This window comes from Plasmodium yoelii, assembly GCF_900002385.2.
Source record: "Plasmodium yoelii strain 17X genome assembly, chromosome: 11".
NCBI lineage: Eukaryota > Apicomplexa > Aconoidasida > Haemosporida > Plasmodiidae > Plasmodium > Plasmodium yoelii.
This window is the reverse complement of record NC_036183.2, coordinates 1,631,760-1,659,583: the sequence shown is the minus strand read 5'-3', so window position 1 is coordinate 1,659,583 and position 27,824 is coordinate 1,631,760. Positions and strand designations below refer to the sequence as shown.

The 27,824-nt window shown below is 22.5% G+C and overlaps 5 protein-coding genes across 5 annotated transcripts; all 5 read right to left on the bottom strand.

Moving 5' to 3' along the window:
• Positions 1-848: 848 nt before the first annotated feature.
• Positions 849-7,123, bottom strand: PY17X_1140200 (conserved Plasmodium protein, unknown function; the record flags this gene model as incomplete). Its single annotated transcript, XM_022956597.1, has 2 exons — positions 849-4,964; positions 5,120-7,123. 2 exons carry the CDS (start codon positions 7,121-7,123, stop codon positions 849-851), a joined length of 6,120 nt encoding a protein of 2,039 aa, XP_022812475.1.
• Positions 7,124-8,614: 1,491 nt separating this feature from the next.
• Positions 8,615-12,862, bottom strand: PY17X_1140100 (conserved Plasmodium protein, unknown function; the record flags this gene model as incomplete). The annotated part of the gene is made up of 1 exon (XM_720826.2): positions 8,615-12,862. One exon carries the CDS (start codon positions 12,860-12,862, stop codon positions 8,615-8,617), a length of 4,248 nt encoding a protein of 1,415 aa, XP_725919.2.
• Positions 12,863-15,708: 2,846 nt separating this feature from the next.
• Positions 15,709-16,972, bottom strand: PY17X_1140000 (conserved protein, unknown function; the record flags this gene model as incomplete). Its single annotated transcript, XM_022956596.1, has 3 exons — positions 15,709-15,971; positions 16,138-16,245; positions 16,477-16,972. The coding sequence occupies 3 exons, from the start codon at positions 16,970-16,972 to the stop codon at positions 15,709-15,711; spliced, it is 867 nt and encodes a 288-aa protein (XP_022812474.1).
• A 600-nt stretch (positions 16,973-17,572) lies between these two features.
• On the bottom strand, positions 17,573-19,862 carry PY17X_1139900 (uncharacterized protein; the record flags this gene model as incomplete). Its single annotated transcript, XM_723006.1, has 2 exons — positions 17,573-18,729; positions 18,878-19,862. 2 exons carry the CDS (start codon positions 19,860-19,862, stop codon positions 17,573-17,575), a joined length of 2,142 nt encoding a protein of 713 aa, XP_728099.1.
• Positions 19,863-21,283: 1,421 nt separating this feature from the next.
• Positions 21,284-27,046, bottom strand: PY17X_1139800 (uncharacterized protein; the record flags this gene model as incomplete). The annotated part of the gene is made up of 1 exon (XM_723005.2): positions 21,284-27,046. One exon carries the CDS (start codon positions 27,044-27,046, stop codon positions 21,284-21,286), a length of 5,763 nt encoding a protein of 1,920 aa, XP_728098.2.
• Positions 27,047-27,824: the final 778 nt, after the last annotated feature.

Sequence of the window (27,824 nt, the reverse complement as noted above, 5' to 3'; positions counted from 1 at the left end):
TTACTATACAACAAATAAAGAGAAATTATCAGTGATAAAAAAAGAACAATTGTATGCATAGATATAAAAATAATAATCCTTAATAGGATAAAACTATAACAACACAAAAAAAAATAAATTCGATTAACTTATTAAAATAATACTGCAAAATATTTTTGCCTTATAACAACAAAACAATGCAAATTACCATAAAATATAAAATTGTATATTTCAGATATACAAATATATTTTAATTAATTTTAACTAAAAAATATATTTATATAATTATATTACTTGTAATAATATTATTATGAAAAATATGATACCACACACAAAATGTTAGTATATAATATATGCAACATCATTATGAAGGCGTTACATTTTTTCGCAGATTTTGTATTTTTAGCATTTATTAATATGTTCCTTTTAATACTTTCTTATATTTTTAGGCCTACAAATTTATATATCCATATTTTTATTAATTTTATTTTTTGTAATAATTTTTTTTTATTTTTACACATTAATATTTAACATTGTCTATTTTTATAAAAATCACAAAACATCGGAAAAATAATATACACATAATAAAAAGAAAAATAAGATAGACATATATTTTTTTCATGCTTAATAGATATACCCTTTTCAGTATGTTCATAAATAAATATATATGTGTGTATGCATAAATACACATTGTATGTAACTATATAGTCCTTCCTTTTACATATAAAATAATTTTTATTCATTGATTTGTGTGTTTGTCGAGTTAGTAATGGTAGACGAAGCAAAAAATCAAAAATAAAAAAATGTAAAAACAAAAAAAGACTAACACAAATAATAAGCCAATGAATCGCATTGGATATCATTGGGTCCTATATATCCATTAGAATTATATTTATGAAGTTGTAATATTTGTCCGAACTATTAACTATATTAATCAAATTCTCAGTAGAGTAAAATTCTTGTGTTAATAAAGAAAATGCCTTACGTATATATAAAGATATTTTAAAATTTTCAAAGTTACAATCTGATACTAGTCTGTTTAAAAAACCATCATTAATTGTATTTTGAATGTAATAATTTACAGATAATTTTTTACCATATAATATCAAATCTTCGGACTTATTTAAATGAACAATATTGTTATGTGAAAATTTTAAATAATTGTTAATATTTTTTCTTTCATAAAACTTTTGCTCATAATCATTTAAATGCATAAATTCGATATTTTCAAGAAGATCATTGAAGCTAATATCATATTTATTATCTGATTTATTTTCATTAAGAAATTTCAACAAATTATCATTTTGTATATTGTCCCCTTCGGCATATATTGGTGCTAATCTACGAAGAATGTTTTTATTAAATTTATTTACATTGTCTTCATATGGAATAGGAAGTATTAAAACAGCATTGATTATTGCTTTGGTAATTTTCTCTAGCCTATCTCTTAGGTTTTTAATTACATCCACATTAAAATACTCTAAATCAATGCCTTCTAAAATTTTGTCAAAATCGTTCATGTTGCTATAATTTTTATTATTATTTATGTTATTATTACCAAAACTAATATTTTCATCTTTCAAAAAGCAATCAGATTTATATTCACCCTTTCCTATATTCTTTATTTTACTCTTTCCAATGAAGTTAGAATCTTCTCCTATTTCTTCGGTACCTAAATTTATATTATCATGTGTCGAAGCACTACAAATTCTCTTCCTTTTCTCGTATAAACATAGATATATTAGCATGTTGGTAAAAGAAAAAATAAAGCATTTCAAATCATCTGAGCTTTGATATATATAAAAAATATCATTTAGCCATCCATCAATAATAGAACCACCAATATGTTCATTAAATAATATATTCAAAAAATGTTGTATGTCGATAAAAATATACATAGAAAACGATTGATATATATACCTCTTTTTTTGAATCATTAATAATACACTATATAAGCTATATCCATTATCTGAACAATTTAATTGCAAATTTGTATTCACATATTTTAAAGTTTTAATTAGTTTTCTTATGAATTCATTGTTCTTGTCTTTTAAAAGAAACATATTAAAATATATAGTATTTAACAACTTCAGTATTTTATTTTCCATATTAAAATTCACACTAATAATGTTGAGACAATTAAATGAGCTATCCCTTGTTCTCGATAAGCGTTTTTTTTTATTAATCAAATAATTTTTTAATTCTTCATAAAATATAATTGTGGATAATAATTTCACTCTTTTAAAATCCGGTATCACACTTATTAATTCGCTGTTTATTGATTCATGTCTTTTCCTACATAAATTAGATGAGATACTTATTTCATCTATATGGCTAAAATTGGGTTCACTAATTTCACTATTTTTAGAATTAACACTAATTTGCTTATATTTTCTCTCTTTTCCATTTTCTTCCTCTTCTTCATCTATGTCTACATATATTCCATCCCCTAAATCCATATATGGATCTTCTTGCATCAAATCATATAAACTTCCATCATCATCTATATCTTTTGTATTATCACGTAAATTATATTGATCAAAATATATACAATCATTACTATCAATGTTTTTCTCTGTGTAATTCCCTTCATCAAATTTTTTAAATGAATAATTTGAAGTATTATCCATATCATATATCTCTATATGATCTTGAATTAAATCATAAGACCTTTTTATTTCATTCCAAAATAAATATGTGAAAAATATATTATTTTTAGTTAGCAAAGTCATAAAATAGGATAGCAAGTTATTATATAAATATAAGCCGTATATATGTGATGTACTATTGTTACAATAATTTTGCTCATTTAAACCTTCATCAGATAAACAAATTAATAATAAACAAATTTTTCGAAATATTTCAATTAATGATATATTAATATTAATTTTGTTAAATGGCTTTTCTTCTGCTAATGAAAAGAAAAAATATAGTATGTCTCTTTTTATTACATTACTAAAAAACTGAAATGCATATATGGGAATTGATGGTATTTTTTCTAATTTATCTATTTCTTTCAATTGAAATATATTCAAGCTATTAGATATTCCAGCAACCGAATACAAAAAATAAAACCAAAATATTTTATAATTAAACAATGAATTTTTAGTAAAAATATATAATATATAATAAATTTCATGTAATGTTTCTTCGCTTATTTGATCTATTATTTTATTCTTCATTATAATATTTTTAAAATGTGTTATAAATTTACCATTTTGCAATATTTTCATGACTAAAACATCCTGAGTGCTGCTTGCATTTGTATAATGTTCTAAAAAAAAAGATAAAAATTTTAAGATTCTTAAAAATGAATATTCTGTTATGTTCCTTTCTATAGTCATCGATTTGGTGTCTAATAATGAATCATTTAACAAATTTATAAATAAAAATATATTATTGTTAATTTCATTTTGATAAAATAGCGAAATAAAATTCAAAAATTTGTTTAAATTTTTTTGTTCCATTTTTTCCATATAAAAATTAAAATTATTATATAGCACATTGTTAATAAAAAAGTCACTAAAGCAATTCACTTGATTGTATAAATAATTTTTGTATACAACTATATCGTCATCAAAATAACTGCTATTTATGGATCCTTCGGTTATATATTTAAAAAGACATGTCTTTTCATTGTTTTCACTCAAAACCACATCTATATTATCACAGTAAAATATATTATCAACTGCATTAGCTTCATTTTTTATAAATAATATTAATAATTGAAAAAATAAAAATGTGAAGAATTCTCTAAAATCATCATAAAATACTTCTCTTGGAATACCAAATTTATACATAAAATTAATTAGTGTATCAAATGATTTAAATTTTAAATGCTTTTCAAAATAAAATAAATTAATAAAACAAATAAAGAAGAAAAAACGTAAAGTATTTTCATCAAACCATGTAATATTAACATATTCTTTCACCATCCATATTGTAATTCTCTTTAAATTATTTGAATAGGGATGAAATCCATTAACTAATATGTAATTAAAAAAAAAAGATTTATCATTTATTTTAAAATCATTAATTATTGTATCAAATTTGATTATTTCATTATTTTCAAAGTAAGATATGTAACAATTTTTATTTTTACAATACTCTTCCATATAATCATCAATCATTAATTTTTCTTTATTATCATCTTTTTCACATTCATCAAAATTTCCAAAGCTTTCATCAAATTTATTGTTTTTCTCACGATTTTTCAAAATTATATCTACTTCTATAAATTGTTCTAATTTTTTTTTTATAAATAAATATTTATAATAACTCAAAAACATAAAAAAAGAAAAATATTTGTACAAATTTATATCATTCATAATAAGACAACTCAAATTTATATTATGCTTATTTTCTATACTATACAAATCTTTAAATATTAATTCTTCTTGTGAATATTTATATAACGGTAAATTTTTAATAATATATATTAGATTATTAAATGATTCATTATTTAACGAATAAAAATATGAAAAATCGATATCATGTTCTATTCCATTATCTTTCATATGTTTTTTTATAATTTCAGAAATATAGCACATTGTATCATTTATATATATATTATGATTTTGTGTTCTCATACATATTTCAGTATTAATTAAAAGATTACTCTTTTTATTACATTCCATTTCTATAACACCATCTGTAAATTTGATTTCATTATTTATAAATATTTCAGGATATAACAAATGCATATATTCGTTTTGAATCACTAAACATCTTCTTAAATTATCTTTCACATTTTTATCTAAATAAAATATTATATCATAAAAATAATTGTCTAACAATTCACAAAACAAAAAAAATATATAATTCACATATTTTTTTAGTATATTCTTGGATTTTGTGTCATCATAATAATTTAATAAAAAATTTCGGAACAATGGAATTTTATGAAACCAAATTATATATTTTTCAAATTTTAAATTATCAAACGATGAATCCTCTTCCTTCTCTGTTGAATTATTTGTAAAATTCTAAAAAAAAAAAGGTAATATATAAAGTGAAAAAATATAGTAAATAAAATCAATAAGCATTCATATAAAGTAATACATTTGACAATTATGTAGATAAAAAAAATAGTCTTATAAATATTTTATGTAGTATTTATTTATTTTTTTCATAATTTTACGTCAACGCATTCAATGTGTGAGCTGCTGCTAATATGGATAAACAGACTATTTAGGAAAACATCACTCAATATATTTTGTTTCACGAAATTTTGTAAAGACTTCAAAGAAATTATCATGCATAAATAGTTTATTGAAAGAGATAAACACTTATCAGAAAGTTTTATATAATCTGTAAAATTTATTATATATTTGATATAACTAAATAATTTAGTATGATTTTCTTTTTCTTCGTCAGTATATGTAGTATTTATTATTATTTTTAATATTAAAATTGATATTTTCTCTAAAAATATAATATATTTATTTTCAAAATTTTTAAGTATGATTTTCCACGTATCATTCATTTCGTCAAAATGAATAGATCGGAATAAAAATATATTTAAAATTTTTAAACACCATTTTTTGGTTTTTAATATTATTGTTAATATTAGCTTAACTAAATTATTTTTTTGACTATAAATCAACTCACATAAATTTTCATAAGACGATTCTTCAGTTATTTTAGACACGGACATTAAACCCGTTTCAGATGTTCCATTCTTATTTATAAAATATAAATTGTTTACATATTCAGATAAATCTATATCAATTATTTTACTTATATTATGAAATAATATTTCCAATTCATTATTCATTACATCTACTGGAAACTCACTAAAATGGCACAGTATGGTTTTATATAAAAATTTTATAATTTTCTTTGCTGTAAACATAACATATATATTATTAGTAAAATTCAATAAATAATAAAGTAATCGGTTAAAAAAGGGGAAACATATTTTTACTATATCCTTAAATCCTGATAATAAATTTTCACATGGAATTTTTAAGCTATCATAATCACTTGTCTCTAGCAATTTTTTATTATTGTTTATATAAGAAATAAAATAATTGTGATATAATACAGAATAATAGTTACGATTTTGTATCCTAGGAATGTATTTTTTTAAAATTTTATTCAATAAAAACATTAAAGAATATAAATTCTGAAAATGTATCACCATCCTATAATTATATTCTACATTTCCAATTTCACAAGTTGAATCATTAAACTTCATTAATTCTGTAATATAATCTATGGTTGAATTATAATTATAATTCAAAGCATTGGTAAAGTCATTTTCCTTAATTATTGAAACAACTTTAAATATTTCGAATATATTTTCTATTACATTTCCCCACTTGTAGGGAAAATCTACTAAAAATATATTTAAAAATATATCAATAAAATATAAGCATATGTTGAACTTTTTCATTTCAATTATGCTTTTATATTTTTTGAAAGATTTATGCATGTTATTATTAATATACTCCTCAAAACTACCAAAATTATTACTCTTACTATCATTTATTACACATGAATTTTTAATCAACAACAATATTTTTTCTCTTAAATAAATCCATTCTTCTTCTTTAAACCTTTTAGAATTATCATCAGAGTTTTCCAATAACTTAGAATGTTCAATAATATTTTCACTTAAAAAATTTATATATAAAGGTTGCATCTGAGTTAATTCCACATTTTCTATACCATATATTTTATCATCATTTTTACTGTATATTAAACTACTAAAATTGTTAATTTCTTTTTTATGTTTCTTCTTTTCATAGTTATTAATAACATTTTTTAAATATTTATTTACAAATTCGAAAATATAATTTTTTAAGCATATTATCATCATTAATCGTAGATAATGATATTCTTCATTTTTCATATACGAATTATTAATCCCTTGAATTAATTTAATTATGTCTAACTTGGTGTCTTTAAACTTTATAGAAGTGCAATAATCTATATTTTTGTCTTTTATCAAATTAATAAAAATATCCACAGTTCTTTTTATTTCCAATTTACAATCATTATCTGGATTATTTAGATTGTTATCTACATATTCATTATTAGTTTTGTCAAAAATATTTAAATCTTCTGTTTCGTCAATTTTCTCATAGTAGTTATTTAAATCGATAAATATGTTATTACTTATTTTAACCAGTCGATCCATTCTGCTTATAAAACATAATAACACAAATATGTTTTCACAAAATTTAGATAAAATATAAAAAGATACAAAATTTTGCTTTTATAACTTAGGCTGCAATCAATGTATCGTTAATACAGATTTTAATTTAATAGATATGACATTTTTATCGTTTTTAGGGGGTTTTGTTTGTTTTCTTATAAATATTATATTTTAAATTAGTAATATTAATGTAAATTTAATTATGCAAAAAATGCATTTTTTTTTTGAAATTAAATGTAATGCAGAAAGCGATCAAATAGCAAAAAAATAATAAATAATAAATAATCAAAAACTCATAATTCAAAGATAATATAAAAAGGTTTTATTCTATATGTAAAATTATTTAAATTGCTAATTCTTAATAAACAAATCAAAAATATAAAATTTATTTTTAATCAATTTACTTGTCTTTTTCATTTTAATTTTTATGCTATATGTAAATATTTTTGTTATTATATACCATTAAAGTAATAATATAAAATAATAAAAGGAAAACGATAATTAAAACTTTTTTTTGTGCATAAAAAGTTGTAGCATAATTGTGCAACTTTAGTTGTTCTGTATATAATTTGCGAAATTATTTTTATTAAAAAAAATACTTTTATTTTTCTATAATGCATATAATGGAAAATTATTAAGCATAAATATGTATTTAAAAAAAAAAAAAAATTAGCATTATTCATTTAATGATTATTATGTGTGCATGTAATTATAATGATAGAAAAATGTAAAAATATGTAGAAACACAAAAAATATATTAAAAAATAAACAAAAATACACAAAAAAACAAAGCATATATTTATATGTAAATGAAAGAATCAAATAGATATATATATGAGTGGAATAGATTTTTATTACATAGAAATACCAAAAAACAAATGTACATATGCATTAAAAAATGAAAATAATATAGCTAATTTGTTCTGGGAATTTAAAAAGCTCGAAATATGTGTGTGTGTTTTTTTTTTTTTAATTTTTTAAAACAATGCAAATTATTAATAACAATCTATTATACTTAATATTTTTTTATTATAAACATGATTAGTAATAGTAGTATTACAATGTCCATCTATTTTTTGGAAGTGTGAGAAAAATTACGTCCATTTAGAAATCGTTATCACGTTTTGTATGAAGGTGTGTGGACATAATATTGGTTTGGTATAGTGCATATTTTATTATATCTGCGAATCGCGTGATGTCTTTTCATAATATTGTAATATATACATAGGTATTCTAATTTTTACTTTTATATAGAAAAAATTACAAACGGGTATTCATAATACCCATCAAATAGCACTCTATTTATTTTCGTTTCAAATGGGAAATAGTGTGCATATTCGTTTATAAATCGTGATAATAGTATTCCTTATGCTCCCGTTGATGTTATCGTACAATTTTTAAAATTTCAATGGTGGCATTAAATTCATCATTTTATTTTATCAACAGTTTCAATAAATTGTCTATGAATGACATTTAGTTATTAGTTCGAATTACATTATCGTTATTTGTATTATGTTTTAATGGAATGTGATTTTCTTTCATGTTGCTTATATCGCTTGAGTGAATTCGTTTATTAAATCGTTCATTTACTAAATTAGCTCCTCGATGATTCTCTTTATTGTACTGTTGGTCCGTTGATTGTTTATTATGTTTGTATGTTGTTATGTTTTTTGTTTTGCTTTTTATATAATCATTTTTTTTTTCTGAAACTTGATATATTTTTTTGTAAGGGGTGTTATTGTCTAATTGGTTTTTGTTATTATTAGAAACATTGCCATTGGTTGTTGCATTGTTAGAAGTGGTATTATTTACTATTTTGTTTCCAACGATATTACTTCCCCGTTTGCCCCAATTTTTTTTTTCAAAGTACCCCTTTTTGGTAAAATTATGATCATTATCTTTATCTTCATTGTTATTATTTTTAATAGAAGTATTTTTTCTCATAAAAAAATTGAAACTTGTGTTGGTATCATCCGGGTTTTTTGTATTATCAGATTTATTGTTTGATGCCCAATTTAACAAAGGAGCTTTGATGTTATTTAAACCATTTTTACGAGAAGAAATCGATGTCTTTTTTTGGTTATTTGAGCGTGAAGCATTATTATTTCTATTATGTTTATTGTCTTCATTATTTATGATATTATTATTTAATAAACGTGATACATTTTTCGAATTTGTAAATGTATTATTTTTTGATACGTTATAATAACCCTTTGTAATACTGTTTGAAAAGTCTTTTTTATTTACTAAATTATTTTGTTTTTTAGGAGTTTCATTAATACATGTTGGTTCATCAAATTCTTTTGTATCGTTCGACAGAGCAAAATTATCTTTATTATATATATTACTACTAGATTCATCCATTAAATTTTCGTCGATTTCTACTGATTTTGTAATATCATCAATATTATTATATTCATCATCTTGGTTAATAGTATCAAATGTATTTAATTCATATATTTTTATTTCATCTTCAAATATTTCATTATTATTTTTTTTTCGATTTTCCTGATTTATATATAAATTTAACATTGTATTATATCTATTTCCAATCCATGCTTTAAAACTTTTGTAATTAATTGAATTATCTTCATCTTCATTATCTTTATCAGCATTTGAGTTATTTTCGGTGTTCAAAATAGTAGAAGAATTTTGGGTATCATTCTTATCGTTTTCAGAACAATCAGAATAATTGCTTCGCTCCATATTTTTGACATTTTTATCGTCGTCACATTTTAATGTATCATTGCGATCTCCTTCAACATTGCCCTTTTTTTTTATAAATCGAAAATCGCTATGTTTTGTCTTTTCGTTGTTTTTACCATGTTCATTAGTATTTTTAATATTGCTAGCATTATTATTATTGCCATTGTTGTTCTTATTTTTTGTACTTCTACTCTTTTCCTTTCTTATAAACTCTTCATTATTATAATTATTTTTTCTTCTTCTATTTGTATGGTATTTCGTATCACGTTTTTTTCCTTTTTTATTGAATTCGATACTATTATTAGAATTCCTATTAGGAGTATCAGACCAATTTTTCGGGTTCAGACTATTGTTAATGCTATCATCTTTGTTGGAGTAAAGATCTTGACTAATTATGTTATTTTTTATAATTTTTATCCCATTATCTTCACTGTAATGTTCGATGTTATTTAGTCCATCAATATTAATATTGTTATTTTTAGAAAATTTAAAAGGTTTTAATTCGTTTTTTTTGTATCTATCTTCGCTATTAGCATTGCTCATATTTGATTCCTTTTCTGATACTTCACAAAAATTTATTCCTTTATTACTGTTCATACTATTTCGACCACTTTTTTTTTTATCATAATAATTGTAATTATTATTTTTACTTTCATAGTCATTGAGGCTATTATTAATATTGCTGTTGTTAGGGGAAATAGACTCATTAGTAACCGATGCAATTTCACTTATCTTAATATAATATTGGTCGTTAGATTTCTTCTCATGTTTTCCTTCATTGTTAAATTGTGCGTTCGTTTTTTTTAAGTTATTTTTTTTTAAATTTGATTTTCTTCCACTTTCATTTTTATCATATTGGTGCCCATTATAGCTATTTTTCTCATGGACGCTACTGTCTTTGTAGTATGAACTTCGCATGCTCGATTTTTCATAATAGTTATAATCATATTCGTCATTATGATTATTATTACTACTATTATTATCATCACCATTTATGTTCATTAAACTATCACTTCGATTATCGTGATTGTTTTTATAATATTTATTTTTTTTTTTATTATTATTTTTTCCATTTTTATTATTATTATTTAAAACATCCCATGATGGATTCAAATAACCATTTTTTGTTTTTTTTTCATTACTTTTATGCATATCTTTATTTTTTTTAATATTTTCTCTGTTTTTTGATTCCTCTATATTTTTATCACCTGATTTTAAATTTTCTTTACTTTTCACAACATCATCATTTTCTGTATTTTTATAACTACCAGATTCTACCTTACGCATATCATTCATATATTCGTTGATGTTTCTATGGTCTTTTTTTTTGTCATTATCTGTGTTCCTGTAATTATTATATTTTTTATTTGAGTCTTCATTATGCTTATTATTGTATCTCACGTCCTTTTTAGTATCATCATCTTTCCCTACATTTTCCACTATATTATTATTATTATATGAGGGTAATGGTGAAGATATATTTTTTTTATAATTAACATTTCCATTATTTAATATGTTATTATTCTTTTTTTTTTCGCTATTGTTATATTTATCTTTTTTATCTTCATTTTTTCTAAATGCATTAGTTTTATTTTTATTATTTGCATTATCAGAATTAACATTACTTAAGCTTTTACTGTTATTGTAATTATGATCTCCTTTGTTCCTGGTACTATTTATTTCATGATTTTTTTTTTTTTTTTCAGCATATACTTTTCTATTACCTTTTTTAATATGATCAGTTTTTGCTGAATTAACGTCATTGCGTTTTATATGGTCTTCATTTTTTTTAATTGATTCATAAGTCTCGAAATGGAGCACATTTTCATCTTGTTTAGTATTATCATTACTATTGTTATTTTTGTATCCAATATTGTTGCTGCGATTGTTATTGTAATAATTGTTATTATTATCATTAAGATTGCTACAATTATTTTCGTTGTGTCCATGTCTCTCCATTTCTATGTTTGATATTATGTCATCTCTACTATTATTTTCATTTTTATGAAAGGAGTTTTCCATGCCTTTTCTTTTTGTAGGATAGTTTCCTTCTTTCATAAACTTAGAATCGTTAAGGTTCCCTATTTTAGAACTGTTATTAATAGATGTGTCTTTAAAGTCGTTAGAATAATTTTTGTTATTGTTGATGTTCCCATTTTTAGAGTCACCCACCTTTTTATTATTCGTATATATATTTCCATTTATATCTTTACTATTACTCTTCTTACGATTGCTTGCATTCATCCCATCGTTTAAAGTATTTGAATAATTTTTTCGCCTTTCCATTTGATTATAACTTGTCTTCTTGTTATTTTGTAAAGCCCTATTATTTTTATTATCATTACCATTGTTTCCATTTCTACTTAAAAAGCCATTTGTGTGTTTTTTTTTTAATTCACCTTTTGGAGCCATTTTTTCAACATTATTTATATCTTTTTTTGAATTCCAATTTTCATAATTTTCCTTTATTTCATCATTATATTTTATAGTTTTCTTATTTTCCATATTGTTATTATTGTAATTATCTCTTGATCCATTTTTTTCGCTATCATTACTATTGTTATATTCAAAATGTTCCACTGTTCTTCGAGTACTTGTTCTTTTGTCGTTCATTTCATTATTCTTATTTCGTTTCATAACATTCATTAAAGAATACGAGGTTCCGTTTTCATTTTTGTGGTTCCCATTATAGCTGCTATTATCCTCTGTTATGGAATTACAAGTGTTTCGATTTTTATAATCATGATGGCCATTTATCTTTTTATCATGTGTATTATTATTGTGATTATATTTAAAATTTTGATTTCCTTTTTTCAATAGATTTTTATCTATTTTATGATTCTCATCATATCTATCAAACATGTGACCCTTTTCACTATTATTTTTCATATATTTTTTCACTTTATCGTCTCCATTTTTTGAGATAATTATATTGGTGTATTTATTATCATCTTTAATATAATCATAATCATATTTCATTACATCCCTACCCTTTCCGTTCTTGTGAATGTTCATCTTAATTTAAAAAAAAATACAATTTAGTGATGTTTTCTTTATAATCGTATTTACGATAATTTAAAATTGTGTCATAAAAATAATGAAGAAAAATAGGTAGATAAGTATATATGCATATATAAATGCAAAAGAGGTGTTAACAAAAGAAAAAAGATAATATATGCCACTATATGTTTTAATAAGCATCTGCATATGTGCTGTGATATTTTTTTGAATCAAATTTTACAATGTGTAAGTAAAATTTCTTTAATATATCAAGGAAATAAAGCATGTACTGTGAATATGTTATTATTAATTTATGTAGAATTGGACTCATGAAAAATAAACATTTGAAAAGTTATTAAGACACTTAATTTTATAATTCATAAAAACAATAATAAATAAAAAACATTAAAAAAAATAATCATACAGAAATTATAAAATAAAATCTTACTTTCATAGCATGTAATATATAAATTCATATTATATAACAAATAAGGAATACAAGAATCTTTAATTATATGTTATTTCATAAAAAAAACAGCATCTACATATTTACAAACATGTATATGACCACATAATAGTATACCATAACATGCATATAAATATATAATATACACATACATAATATTATATACACTGTTATTTTGCTATTATATAAATATTTATTTATTATATAAATAACGATCTTAGCTTTTTAAACAATAGTTTTATAGCTTAAAAATATTAATATATATGTATGCACATTATATACATATGTATGCTATATACTGGTTTCCCTTAAATATACAACATTCGTCATTAACCCATTGAGATTTTCTTGAACACGGTATTTATATATTTTTTCCTTTCTTAAATTTGTATACACTTTTTTTTGATGTGCTTAAGAAATATTATTTTATTTTATTTTAATTTAATTTTTATAAGTTTTTTTTGTTATATTATTTGCTAACACTGGGTTTCCACTTAATATTTTTTATATAACATTATTAAATAAATATACTCTCCCTATTTTTTTTTTTTGCCATATACATATATAATCCAATATAGCTATACATTAGTGCTAACATGAAAAAAAATATATATGCTTAAAAATATCCGAAATTCCTATTTATTTTTTTGTTATAGGAATTTATAGTGTATTTTTCAAAATTAATGTGATAGCAAAATGATTGTACATTGAAAATATAAGTCAAACATTATTTTTTTTTATGAGCCCCCTGTATTTTTTTAATTTTTATCGTGTTTTATTAAATCACCGTTTTAATAAGGTTTCATAGTTAATTTTTCAAAAAAATTGTTATTTTAGTACATGCTGCATATTAAGTACACGAGCAATCAAAAATTAAACATTTGAATATTATAAATATATGTAGCATATATACCATTTTTGTTTATCTCTATACAGATAGTTATGATACTTTGTGAGGGGGATATATTTTAAGATTTGCATAATTCTTTTTTATAAGATGATTAAAACATCTTTTATGATCTCTTTTTTAAAACTATAAAATATATAGTAATGTGAAGTTACTTTTATAAATAATGGTGCATATTTTTTTGTTTTTTGGCGTGTAATGTCCTCCTTTTGATATATAAAAAACTTTTCTTTATTTAAAAAAGTATAATTATAATGAACGGTGGGATAAGTAGCAAAAATCATTACAGGCTTTCTCTTAAAAATAACAAATCAATATTTTAAAAAATGAGGGTAAATATCATCTTATTTTTCGTATTATAAAATATGTTTTTTGGTGTGCCAGCTTTTTTTATAATATATATAAAAACATTTAAACGATTTATAAAATTGAAAAATTGTAATACTTCCCCTATTAAAAATAATAACCCTGAAAAATTTTAAACTAAAAGAACTTCTTTTCTACCGCTTAATAAGATATTCTTATTTCCTTTTTTGCCACATATAATATCTTTGCTTATTCAAGTTAGTTACCATTTATTCCTAGTTTTTGATTTTTTTTAGTATGTGTTTCATTCTCTACTTTTTTTACAATGATAATATTAGTTGCAATTATATTTGTAAAGATGATTGTAAGTAGAAAAAGTAAACAAACATGCCACTATATATCCATTAAATGGCCTATTATATACTAACATAAAGAAGGTATTTTGACCTATATATGTCTTTCTATATAGATACATTTAAATTTAATATAATGCATATACATATTATATAAGCACACACTGGGCCCTATAAGTGTTACAAAATACACACCAAATAATATTTCTCTCTTTAACAATTTTATTATTCCAAATATGTGTTTTTAACTATTAAATGTTTTGAAAGTGTTTTTTTAAGGAATTATTTTTACATTATTTCGCGTTTCATTAATTTTATAAAAAGTTATATTTTCATAAATAATATATTACGATTTATTGAAAATATTAATATCGAAAAAAAATACAAAACAATCATATAAGGTGTGTAAATAATTACACAATAACAGATTAAATTTAAATATTGTTAGCTAAAAACAAAAGTCATGGCATAAAGCAAAAAAGACAATCATAATATGGCTTATAGATAAAAAAATGTTTTAATTTTCGCTAAAAAACATTTTTTATATTTCTATTATTTATATACGAATATAATATTTTGACAAAATTTCAGCATTGGAAAGATATATTTTTTTTTCCATCCTATGCTTATCTATTATTTCATAACGATATATATAATATACACATGCGCCAATATTTTTAGATGTTTTCTCAAATTATCATTTTAGTTTAATAATAATTTCTATATATTTCTCATTACAATTTTGTAATTTTTATTTCATATTTTTCATTTTTTCATATTTTTGATGCATAAGTGGACAGACACACTAATAGAGATTTGTATATAATGGTCAAGATCTCATCCTTTTAAAGATCTCTTCATGGCGCCATTTTATGCTTGAACTATGAAACATAAGCTTTGTCTTCTCGATTGCCTCTTCAAGATATTTATGAACTAAGTTGGAACTCCATTGTGCAAGATGCTTTGTTGTTTTTATATCATCATCATCTTGATTTTCTTTTTTCACTTTTGATAGTAATTCATCTTCTAAATGTGATATACTTTCAAATCCAACTTCTGAATCGGAGTATATGGGATATGGGTGCATATCTCCTGCATAAAATTGAATCAATGTTCATATATGTGTAAATGTAAACCTTTATAAATTTCGATTTTTAAAATGTCTATGCAAATTTTATACAATACCATATGCCTATATTGACCATCATAGAAAATGAAAACATGTTTTATTTTATTATGCATACGATTTTAGTGTTACCTTCTTCTCCTTCTAAATACAATAATCTCGTTTTTTTTTTTTTTTGATTTTTCAAAATAAATTCCTTATCATTATTATTTTCCTTTTCTACTTTGATATGCTTTGTTGCTGCAAATAAAATTAAAGAGAATATTATGTTTCCATATTCATTTATTTATTTACTTCGTTTTTTTTCAGAATAACATTTATAGATGTTCATTATATTCATTAGAATAATATAGTGTAACTATTTTGAGCGAAATGATAGGAAATATATTCACAACTTTCCAATATCTATATATTTGTTTTACATCCATTACACTTATATCTGCATTTTTTATAAGTTCAATATATACTTACCAATTATCCATCGTTTTTCGTTAATTTTAATTGTTTTTTCATTTTTTCGTTTATTTCTTACATTGAACTTAAAAAAATTTTTATTTTCTATAATATTAACATCATTCGTTTTAATGATTTTGTTAGAAATATTTTTTGATGTAGGAAACGCTGAATTTCCTATTACACTATCTTTTTCATTTCTTATATTATGCACTCCATTATTCATCCAGTTATTATTTTCTACAGTTCTTTCCATATTTGAGATATTGTTTACTCTGGCATTTGCTCTGATAAGTCCCCTTTCCAAATTATTTTTTGCATTGTAATCATTTATATTTATTAATTCTCTTTTTTTAGCATTATTATTCAATTTAGAAAAAAATACTTTTTTACTTTTTAGAGAACACACATTAAAAGAACTTTTCTTATATTCATTCATCTCGTTCCTTAACTTATTTATCTTCAAATTAAAAATTTCAACCTTATTATTCCATTTATGATCTAAATTTTCCATTATGTTATTTTTTATTTAAAATATGCTCATAAGAAGTCAAGCTATTATAACCAATGTAAAGCACAACAAAAGTGTGTCTGAATTAAAAAGAGCATCAAATTGTTTCTCAAAAATAGACAAACATAGAGAAGAAAATAAAAATAAATAAAAAACAAATTAAGTTAGAAAAAAATGCAAAGAGTAAAAGAATGTGACAAAATATATTATACTTTTTAACATATTTATAATGATATAATTCTTATAGTATGCATTTTAATGAATAAAACAACTTTTAACATCAACAAAAAAATTATTCTTATAAAAAAAACGGAAAAAAGTAGTATATTCATCATCTCTAATTGATATTCCACATATTTTATGCGTATTATTCCAATACATTTACACACATACAAGGTGTATGTACACTATTCTTGTTATACCTATTGAAAGACGATTTCTCGCATTTGAAAACATATAATAGTCGTATTTATATCGATTCTCATTTGCTTTCTTATAAATATATATATATGTACATGTTTTATGTTAAAAAATATACTCATTATCTTATTTTCATGATCCTTTACTAATTTTCTAAATTTTGATATCCAACAAAATCATTGATTACCAATCCCAGGAGCAATTCTTTGAATTATACTTTTGAATGAAAGAATCCACCAAAATATGACTATTCGTATCACACGAAGAAATATATTTTTCGTCTATTAATTTTTCTTCTATAGGTATAAGGACATAAGCATCAAGACCTGCATATTCAATCTGCTCTTTTGATAATGGTCTTTTATTCCAATTGGATAATTGTAATTTTTTGCTTAATTTTTTTCTCAAAAATTGAAAACATAAATCATTTAAACTTTTAAAATAATGTTTATTAATTTTTTTGGGTAATGCTGTTATTATATTTTCTGGTCCGTTAAACTTATTTTCTATTTCTTTCTTAAAATTATATGTGCTACTATTTGTTAATTTTTTAAATAATTCTGTATCATTATTTTCAAGAATATTCCTATTCATTAACTCAGCATTAATAATATTATTACAATTGTATATATCCCCATTATTACACTTTTCAACACTCAAGGGTTTTTTAAGATCTATTACATTTATAAATGTATTTAAATTCGATATATTTTTGAAATACATTGACATTATATATATATCACATAAAAAATTAAAGAACAATTTATATATAAATGGATTTTCTAATATCCATTTTAAAAATTTATATACTAATAATTTATAGTTATAATCTATATTAAATAAATCAACTACATATACTTTTTTACATGTTGAAAAAGATATAACACTAGCTTTTTGTTTTCTATTCCATTCTACATCGATACCAACATAAAATTTTTTTTTTTTCATTCTTAAATTACGATTTATATTTTCTATTTCTGTTAAATTATTATTATAATCAATATTATATATATCCTCGTCCATGTAAATGTTATTTATCCAATGATTTGTTTGATATTCTTGTATTTCTATTGTCATTTTTTCAAATTCAATCATATTTTTTATAAAACATATATTTTTTATTTCGTCTGGCAGTGTGTAATGATCATTGCTTATATTACTGGAACTTTCTTCATTATATTTATGAAATATATCGTTGTTTAGACTATTTTTTATATCACTTTTCTTTATAAGCCATTGATTACTCGATTCTATTTTGTTTATTTCATCTAAATTTGTAGAAACATTACTGAGCAAATATTCTTTCATGGTTAGGTATCCCCAATAATTGGAAAAAAGACCTGTTCGAAAAAAACAAACAAGTAAAGAAATTATAACGTTGGAAAAAGTATGAGAATTTAGTATTGTTATGCAAAATAAAAAAACAGTTTGAATTTGAACTATCATTTATAGTATCAATAGTGTTCGTAATGAAATATGGGGAATAACCTGTGTGTTGATCCACTGACAAAAGATAACGAAAAGCCTCCAATTTTAAATGACTATGCTCCAAAGTATCGAAAAATAAAAAAAGAGAATTTTTGGATTCATTTTTTAGTATATGATTCAATATATCTACACAATTAAATGATGAATTTTCTTTTAGTGGACTATAAATACTAGGATTGTCCATAGAAGACAAAAATATGGAGATAAATTCAATAGAAGTAGTAATGTATATTTTATTAGATAAATATTTTCCAACTAAATAATCTACACTTTTCACATTTAAGTTTTTTTCAATTTGTTCTTTTTCATAATTTATATTATTTAATATGATAAGAAAATCTGTATGACTTACAATATCGCATATTAAATTTATGTCCAAATTGTTTTTATATATTTCATTATTTTTAAAAAAAAAAGATAAACTATTTAATACTAATTCTTGAATGGTTTTTTTTTTGGTGTTTTTTAAATTAGGACTAACAGATTTTATAACATCTTGGTTAAAAATAGAAAAAATATATTCTATATTCCCATTATTGCATTTACAAATTTTATGATATGTTTTAACTAAGTTTATAAATATTTCTTTGATATTTTCGTTATATTCGTTTGTTGTTCTTATATTTTTAATTTCCATTAATTTTATAATATAAAATATTATGTTTGCCGCTATACCTTCAATATCTTTATTTTTACATAGTGAACTTATTATTTCAGAAACGTTACCTTTTACATAAACTTTATTATCAGTTGAGTAATAACAATGTCTTTTTAGTTTGAATAAATTGATATAGTCATCTTTTTTAAGGTACTTACAGTTTCTAGTCATATCAAAGTAACACTTTATACTTCCTTCTCTGAATTTGTTTTCTTTTTGTATACTACCACTTAGCTTATCTAAGAAGACCACTGATAAGGTGTTGTATTTCTGACCATTAATCTGTAAATAATGACGGTAGTTAAATAAGGAAACGAATTTAGGCATATTGTATTATTCGAAATAATATAAGTTTTCACTATTATATTTCTACTATACATTTTTTGATAGCATCATCATGTAGTATATTTTCCATCTTATTTCTATGTTTTCTTCTTTAAATTCGATAACGCATTTTTACATATTAATATAATTAAGAGACTGGCATACTCGTGATTTTATATATATGTGCTTGACGATCTGATTACCATTATGACTTTATATATATATATATATATATATATATATAACATATAGAATAATGGTACTTATTTAAGACTATTATCTTTGTTATATCAACACAAAAAGTGATGCTTCCAAAATATACATATACTGTGGAATTACAAAATAAAAACCAGATAAAGAAAATTATTTTCAAGCTATTCAAATGTTTAATAAGTTACTTCCAAATCACCAATTTTTTAAGAAACAAAATGCATTATATCGTATAGGGGCTTGTGTGGTAAATTGTATTAATATATATATAGGTGTAATTAACACAGTTATGTTCTTAATACCATAACTGTTTCGCTATTTATATACTTTTTGTTTTTTTTACTTAATAATTTTTTTTTCGTCAAAAAAAAAGAAAAAAAACGAAAAAAATAGCTATTATGCCGTAAAAAAAATATTAAAAAACAAGGAGAATAAAATATATTAAAAAAATATAAAAAACGAAAAATATGCAAAATCAAAATTTTACATGATAAAACAAAATTTAAATTGTTCTTAAAAATTATGATTAAATAAATTAAAAGGTGTAGATAAAAAAATCACAGTAAGATGAGCATTCATACATTCGAATTTTTATTTAATACTTGAAGAAGTGAAAAACATAAACTGTATGCATGAAGTAAGATGCATTTACATAAACATCGATTGTGCCATAAGAATTTTGTGTAGAAAAACGAAAAACGAAAAAACTTATGAAAAAAAAGTTAAAACAAAAATTTATTAAAATGCCAAAAAATATATATAACTATACAATGTTGCAAATTTGGTAGGGGATCAAAATTACCACCTTTCCATTATGTAGTTATATTGATACATGCTTATATGAATAATCGTTATACGAATATATAAACAAGTATATGAAAATACAAACATAGAAATAATAATTTGATTGATTTTTCCTTTGAAAAATTCAACCTTAAATAAGTATATGACCACACAATACGTGTATACGTGCGGTATAATTTGATGGTCTTATGAAAAATTAATCTTATATAACCCCTCCTTTACACTTAAATTGCCTTTTTTAAGCATCCCCTAATTAATATTCCAATTACAATTAGGGAAGTTTCCTTTTGTTTTTCTTCTATTTCTGCCACATTTTTTTACAAAAAAGTGAGTTATTCATTTATTTCTAATTTTACATATGTATTTTAACGGAAATTATGAATTCTAATTAATGAGAAGAAAGGGTATCTTTACCTCCTATTGATATGCATGCCTTTTTCATTGAAACTGATTAATTTGTCTGATACAAAATGAGTTTCATGATTGTAAAGAATATCTTCTTTTATATTAGTTGTGATGAGTAATAAATAAGAAGAGTTAGCTTCTAATTCAGTTAGAGGAATTAATATGGAATTAAATTTAATATAATAATCATAACCACATGTAGATAGTGGTAATATATCATTATTTGGGCCACCATGCATATTACATTTTTGTATAATTTTATAAACTGAACCATTATGTGTTATAAAAAGATTAAAATAATTATTTTTAAAAATATTGCTAGATTCTATATCAGATATAGCATTATCTTGTTTTTTATCCACTAATTTATATATATTAACAAATGGAATTCCTTTAATGTCTATATTTTGAAACATTGTAACTTTTAATGATAATAATGTAACATCCATAGTATTAAATAGAATAATTGAATAATTTTTTAAAGAATATAAACTAATTAATTTATATTTAAAAATTGAAAATGGGGGTGTAATATAAGAATAGGGAATTAAATATAAAGCCGGTCTTTTTTTAATAGTATTAGGATAATGAACACATATTTGATAATTTGCTACAACATCTGCTCTATATAATGATGGGATTAAACAATATGTACCACTTTCTAATGTGCACTCAATATAACAACATCCAGATTTATATGCACCACTAGATATTATTTCTCCCTTTTTTAAACTTCTAGGTGATGATGTTAAACCCTTAAATATTCTCAAGTTAACAGAATGCTCTTGGGAACACTCTAAAAATATATAAAAAACAGAATGCTCAGGAACATAAAACCGAATATGTGGATTTCTAAAATATGACCATAAATTATTTGAACATCCTCCAGCACATTTAGTATCCCATTCCCCTTTAAAATAAAGCGACTCGTAACTATCTGTTAGCAATTGTGGCAATTCATATATTGATAAATGTGTGTGGCTGAATACTTTTAGTGTAAAATTAAATTCGTCTTTTTGTGAATATTGTGAAACTATTAAGACAAAATCTACATTTCGAAGAGTTTCTTGTTCATTATCTTGGCACTCTTCTGTTTCATTAGAACGTTTTGCCAAATTTTCTTTTTTATTATTATCAACTTTCGATTTATCTGATTTTCCTTTTTGTGCAATATTTTCTTCACCGCCAATTACTAGCTTTGTAAAAGTACATTCCCCATTCGAATATATTCCTTGTTTTATTGGAAATAATGGACAAACAATTCTATCCTTTCCTGCATGAATATGTAATGCTAAGTATTTTTGGGAAACATCTGTTTTTCTATCTCTAACATGTCGTGATAAAAGAATCCAAACTTCTATCGGTTTTTTCCCTATATAATACATACCATCTTCGGATAAATCTTCTTTTTTTACATTAATACGTAAAGAAAATTGAGGGTTATATGCTACTAAATGAGTATCATCTAACAATATTGAATTATTTATAAATGAACTATTTTCCCATTTTGTATGAATTTCAAATTGATAAGGAAATATAATACTATTCCAACATATATATATATGTGAGAAATATTTGACAACATCTTTCCATTGAATCCAAAAGCATCCATCATCTTTATTTTTAGCTTTTTCAAGTGAATAATTTAATTTTTTTTGTAATTTTTTTGTCCAAGTTTCGTCATCATGATGTGAATATTTTCCTTTCCATCTAATACATCCCCATGGGTTTTTTATATATAATAATTTATCTCCTTTATAGCTTTCAATATTTAAAATAGAATAAGCATGTTTTGTTACAATTCCTGTTGAAATCGATACTCCTTCAGGATATTCTAAACCCGATGGTGCTGCGTCCGGCAATTCTAATGTACCTAAGCACACTACACATTTTCCTTTTTTTATGCCATCATACATATTATCCCAAACATCATCCCATTTTTCATCATAGGGTTCTTCGTCCTCTTTATCTGCTCTCATAATTAAATTTTCTTCGTTGCTAATATAATCATAATGATCTCCTGATCCGCAAACATACGTTGACATGTCCATTTTGCTGACTTCACTGCATAAAAATTGTTTTCTTCTTTTTTTTTTTACTTCATAATCTGCTTTTTTTTTATTTGACACGGTTTTTTTTCTAATGTGCTCACCCCTAATTTTTTTTTGTTCGAATTTGTTTATTTCAACATTTTGATTAGTTACAATTCCATTTCTTATTAAGCCTTCACAATTATTTGTATACCCCATAATTTCTATATCTCTATTAAATAATTTTGCAACTCGCACTTGTCTTCTTTTACATTTCATGTATATATTTCTAAAATGCCAATAATTTTTCAACTTATTATAATAATCCCACCTACTGGATAAAGTATAATTACCATTTAAGAATAATCGATGTATGCTTAAGTTTCTAGACTTAATAACAACATATGTAAACTTATCCAGCTTGTTTGATGTATTCTTTACTGTTTTAGATAAAAAAAGAAAATTATTTTTTTTATTTTTACCATAATCCTTTATTGCATATCGACTTAGTGTATTTTTCATCTTATTTCTTTTGTCATTATGATTATCATAAATATCTTTGAACATTTTATTCTCGCACTTTTCTTGAACAAAATGCATCATTTCTTTCTTCATATAATTTTCATATTTTTTATCGTTTATAATAAAATTTTTTTGTATCGCCGAATGAGTAGTAACACATTCAGCGGATGGAGGCGAGCTACTTATTTTTGATTTTAACGAAATGGTAACTGGAATCCATCCTGTTAAATAATATAAATCTGAGCCTGGATTTGAACCAAACATAGAATAAGATCCTCCCATTAGTTTAACAAAAGCTTTTTCTAGTAATGTAACCCATAGTTCTTTTTCATTATTTGAATATGCAACTAATAATGAATTATTACTTTTTACTGGTACGTAATCATCAATAATAATTTTTCTTTGTATTCCATTACAATTTAATCTACATATATACATACCACTAGGATTAAAAATTGGCCAGTTTTTATTTTCATGTGTATAATCAGATATATATGGCGATATAATACTCGATAAAACGGGAACATTATGCTTTTTTTCATATTCTATTAAAACTGTTAATGATGATAAAAATGAACAATCTGCAACAAATCCCTGTCTTATACAATTATTATATAAATTTTGTGACATAACAATTGGATTAATATATAAATCTGATAATCTTTTCCAGGCATAAAACTTTTTTTTTTGTCTTACACTTAATTCTAAAAAACCATCAGGATCAGTCCACTTAAAATTTAACCATCCATATAATTGAAACCCATTAACATAATGAAATATGCATCTTTTTTTATAGCATACTTTACATACTACGTAATTTTTTTTTAAGCAATTGTCATTTAATTTATATATATGGTGACAATTTATTTGTCCATTTTCCACATTATTATTTTGTATATTATTTGTTCCCTTTTCTTTTATATTTAAATATTGCTCATTTTTATCTCCTTTGTTATTCATTGAGCTTAAAATATTATCCCCTAGTTGTTTATCATCTAAAAGATTTTTTTTCTTTTCCCTTTTTTGTTTATCGCCCTTTTTGTCTATCTTTTTTTTCTTCTTTTTCTCGTTTTCCTTTTTTTTTCCTGAAGAAGGGCTATTACAGTACTCCATCAGGTGTTTCCCTTCCATTTGTATTTTCGCCTTTTTATCTATAGTCATTTTTTTACATTCATCGTGTTTTTTTAAAATAATACGATTATTATCAATTTTTATTTCAAAAGGAGTGTCCTTATTTTGATCTTTATCATATTCACGATTTGTTTTTTTTGTTTTTTTTTTTATCAAAATTTTTGAACTTAATTCATTCTTTGTTATATCAATTCTACAATTTTTTTTAGCTTTATTTTCTTTAACGCAATCTTCTTTATTTTTATAAATTTTTAGTTTTTTAGATATATAATCTTTACCAATTTGAGGAGAAAATGTGGAATGCTGGTTCATATTCTTAGATTTATGCTTTAGTATATCATTCTCATTAATATTTTTTCCTCCTTTCGCACTTTTCACATTTATTGTAGTGGGTAACTCCGTTTTATTCGTTAACTCAGTTTTCTGTTTTTCAGGTCGACGTGTATTCCGTCGTTTATCTTTATAATGAACTGTTGTATTGTTATCTATTATTATTTTATCTTTTTCTGTTTTATATTCTTTTTCTAACTTGATATTTTTTTCCTTTGGCACGATTTTACCATTTGTGTCTTTTTTATTTGTTTTTTTAATAATATTATATTTACTGATTTCGTCATTTTTTTTTTTCATTTTTTTTTTCTGTTCATCAATATCTTTTATTGGTGTGTTTCTTTTATTTCCCCTTTTCAATCGCGAATCTTTAGCATATTCGATGGGTATTGTATAATACAATTTAAATATATTGTCCATACTAAAATTTCTGCTATTAGTATATTTTTTTTTTCGTAAATTTTTTTTTTTATGATTTTCTTTTTGTTTCCTTGAATAATTTAGTTCTTTTTTTCTATTATTGATAATGGAACTATTAACACATATTTTGTTTGAATTAACCTGTTTTACATTCATGTTATGATTTCCACTGTCTACTTCATCATGGCTAAGGTTATAGTTAAAAATTCCACAAAAGTTCAATTCCCTGTCTTGTTCATACATATTAAAACCGAAATTATTTAATCTATTATTATTTTCGGTAAATAATTTAACATATTTTACATAAAGATTATTTTTTATATCTGGATCATTTTCAACCCAAGGCAATATTATATATTTTCCAATTAGAGAACTTTCAAAAAGTATTTTTGAAGCATAAATATCATTACTAATATGGCTAGGCATTAATGATAACATATTGAAACTGTTATAGTTATATTTATAGAATTCATATATATGTAAAAATGTATTTTTTTTTAATTTAGAACTTTTAAAATCATGATAATATAATAATAAATCTTTATCTTTACTCATTCCTCGTATTACATTTCCTTCTGGTTTTCGTAAATTGTTATGATCATAATAATCGCCTAAATTTGTGTTTATATTAAAATCATTCGGATTTTTATTCCCATCAAATTGGTGATTATTATTAATAGGTATGTCTTGTCCATTTTTATATAATATATATTTTTTTTTTTTGTCATTTTTTAAAAATTCTTTTTTTTTCATTTTTACCATCGAAACAGTATCATTATTTTTGTTTGTTAACCGTTTTTTTGAAAAGGCATTATTAATAATTCTTATAATTCCCGTATAAGAGTTTTTTTCATATGTGGTATAACCATCTTTATCATCATCATTGTTGTTAACATCGTTTTTTTTTTTTAAACTTTGTTTTTTAGATTGTTTTCCATTTATTTCCTTTTCAAAATTTGGTTTTATTAATTCATTTTTGGACATAGTTTTATTCTCTTTAAAAAATAATGAGGTAGCACTTGATTTTTTTTTTTTTTGATTTTTCACTGTTTTATTATTTATTTCCAATTTGTTTATGTTATTGTAGTTATTTGAATTTCTATTATTTATACTTAATTTTTTTAAGGGCTTATCATTAGTTACTACATTTAATATATCATTATCATAAACTTTCTGTTTATTTTTTGGAATATTACCATTTACATTAGTTTTATATATATTTAATTCACGATTATTGTCATCATCGTTTTCGCTGTCTTCGTTTTCTTCATTCCATTTTGACGTTTTTTCATTTTTTCTTTTTTTTTCTTTCAGCTTAGAGCATTTACACCCCATATCATTATATACATAAACAAAAAGAAAATATGTGAAAGATAATGCTTATTTAAAAACTTCAATTATTAATTTATGGACATAAAAAAGGGAACAATGATACGAACTGAATAAAGACAATATGCGTGTATAGCTTGTGTTACAGATTTAGTTTAATTTGATTAGGGGATTATATATAAAATATTTCTATGCGATGCTACAAATTTCAAAGGTTTTAATTGTGTCATATATTTATTCAAACCCATTAAAATATATACTATACGAATAAGTACATAAACCAATACATAATATGCATATAAATTTATAAATCTATTCTATGCAATTTCATAGATTGGTTTCGCATTTTAAATATACAAATAAGAAAAAATACATATGCATATATATATCAATATTTTATTTTTTATGTATACAAAAAAATAACAAAATAAAATATATTTAGTCTATTGAAATATTTGACATTTTTTATATACTAACACAAATCAAAATCAAAATAATGAATTAATATAATTATTTTTTCCTTAAAATTATAAACGGAAAATATTAATTCAGTTATTGGCATAAAATTATGTTACCTTTTTAAATTAATATAAATTAACAAACAAAAAATAAAATAAATTCACGCTTTTATAAGGTGAGTATTCTAACACTAAAGTGATTATTTGTTATTATATTTATACTTATTTTATTTTATATATTTTTTTAATACGTGCTACAGATAATACATAGTAAGCATGTATATTAAAAATGTATATGATATTTAATTTGTTCTTTTTAATTATAT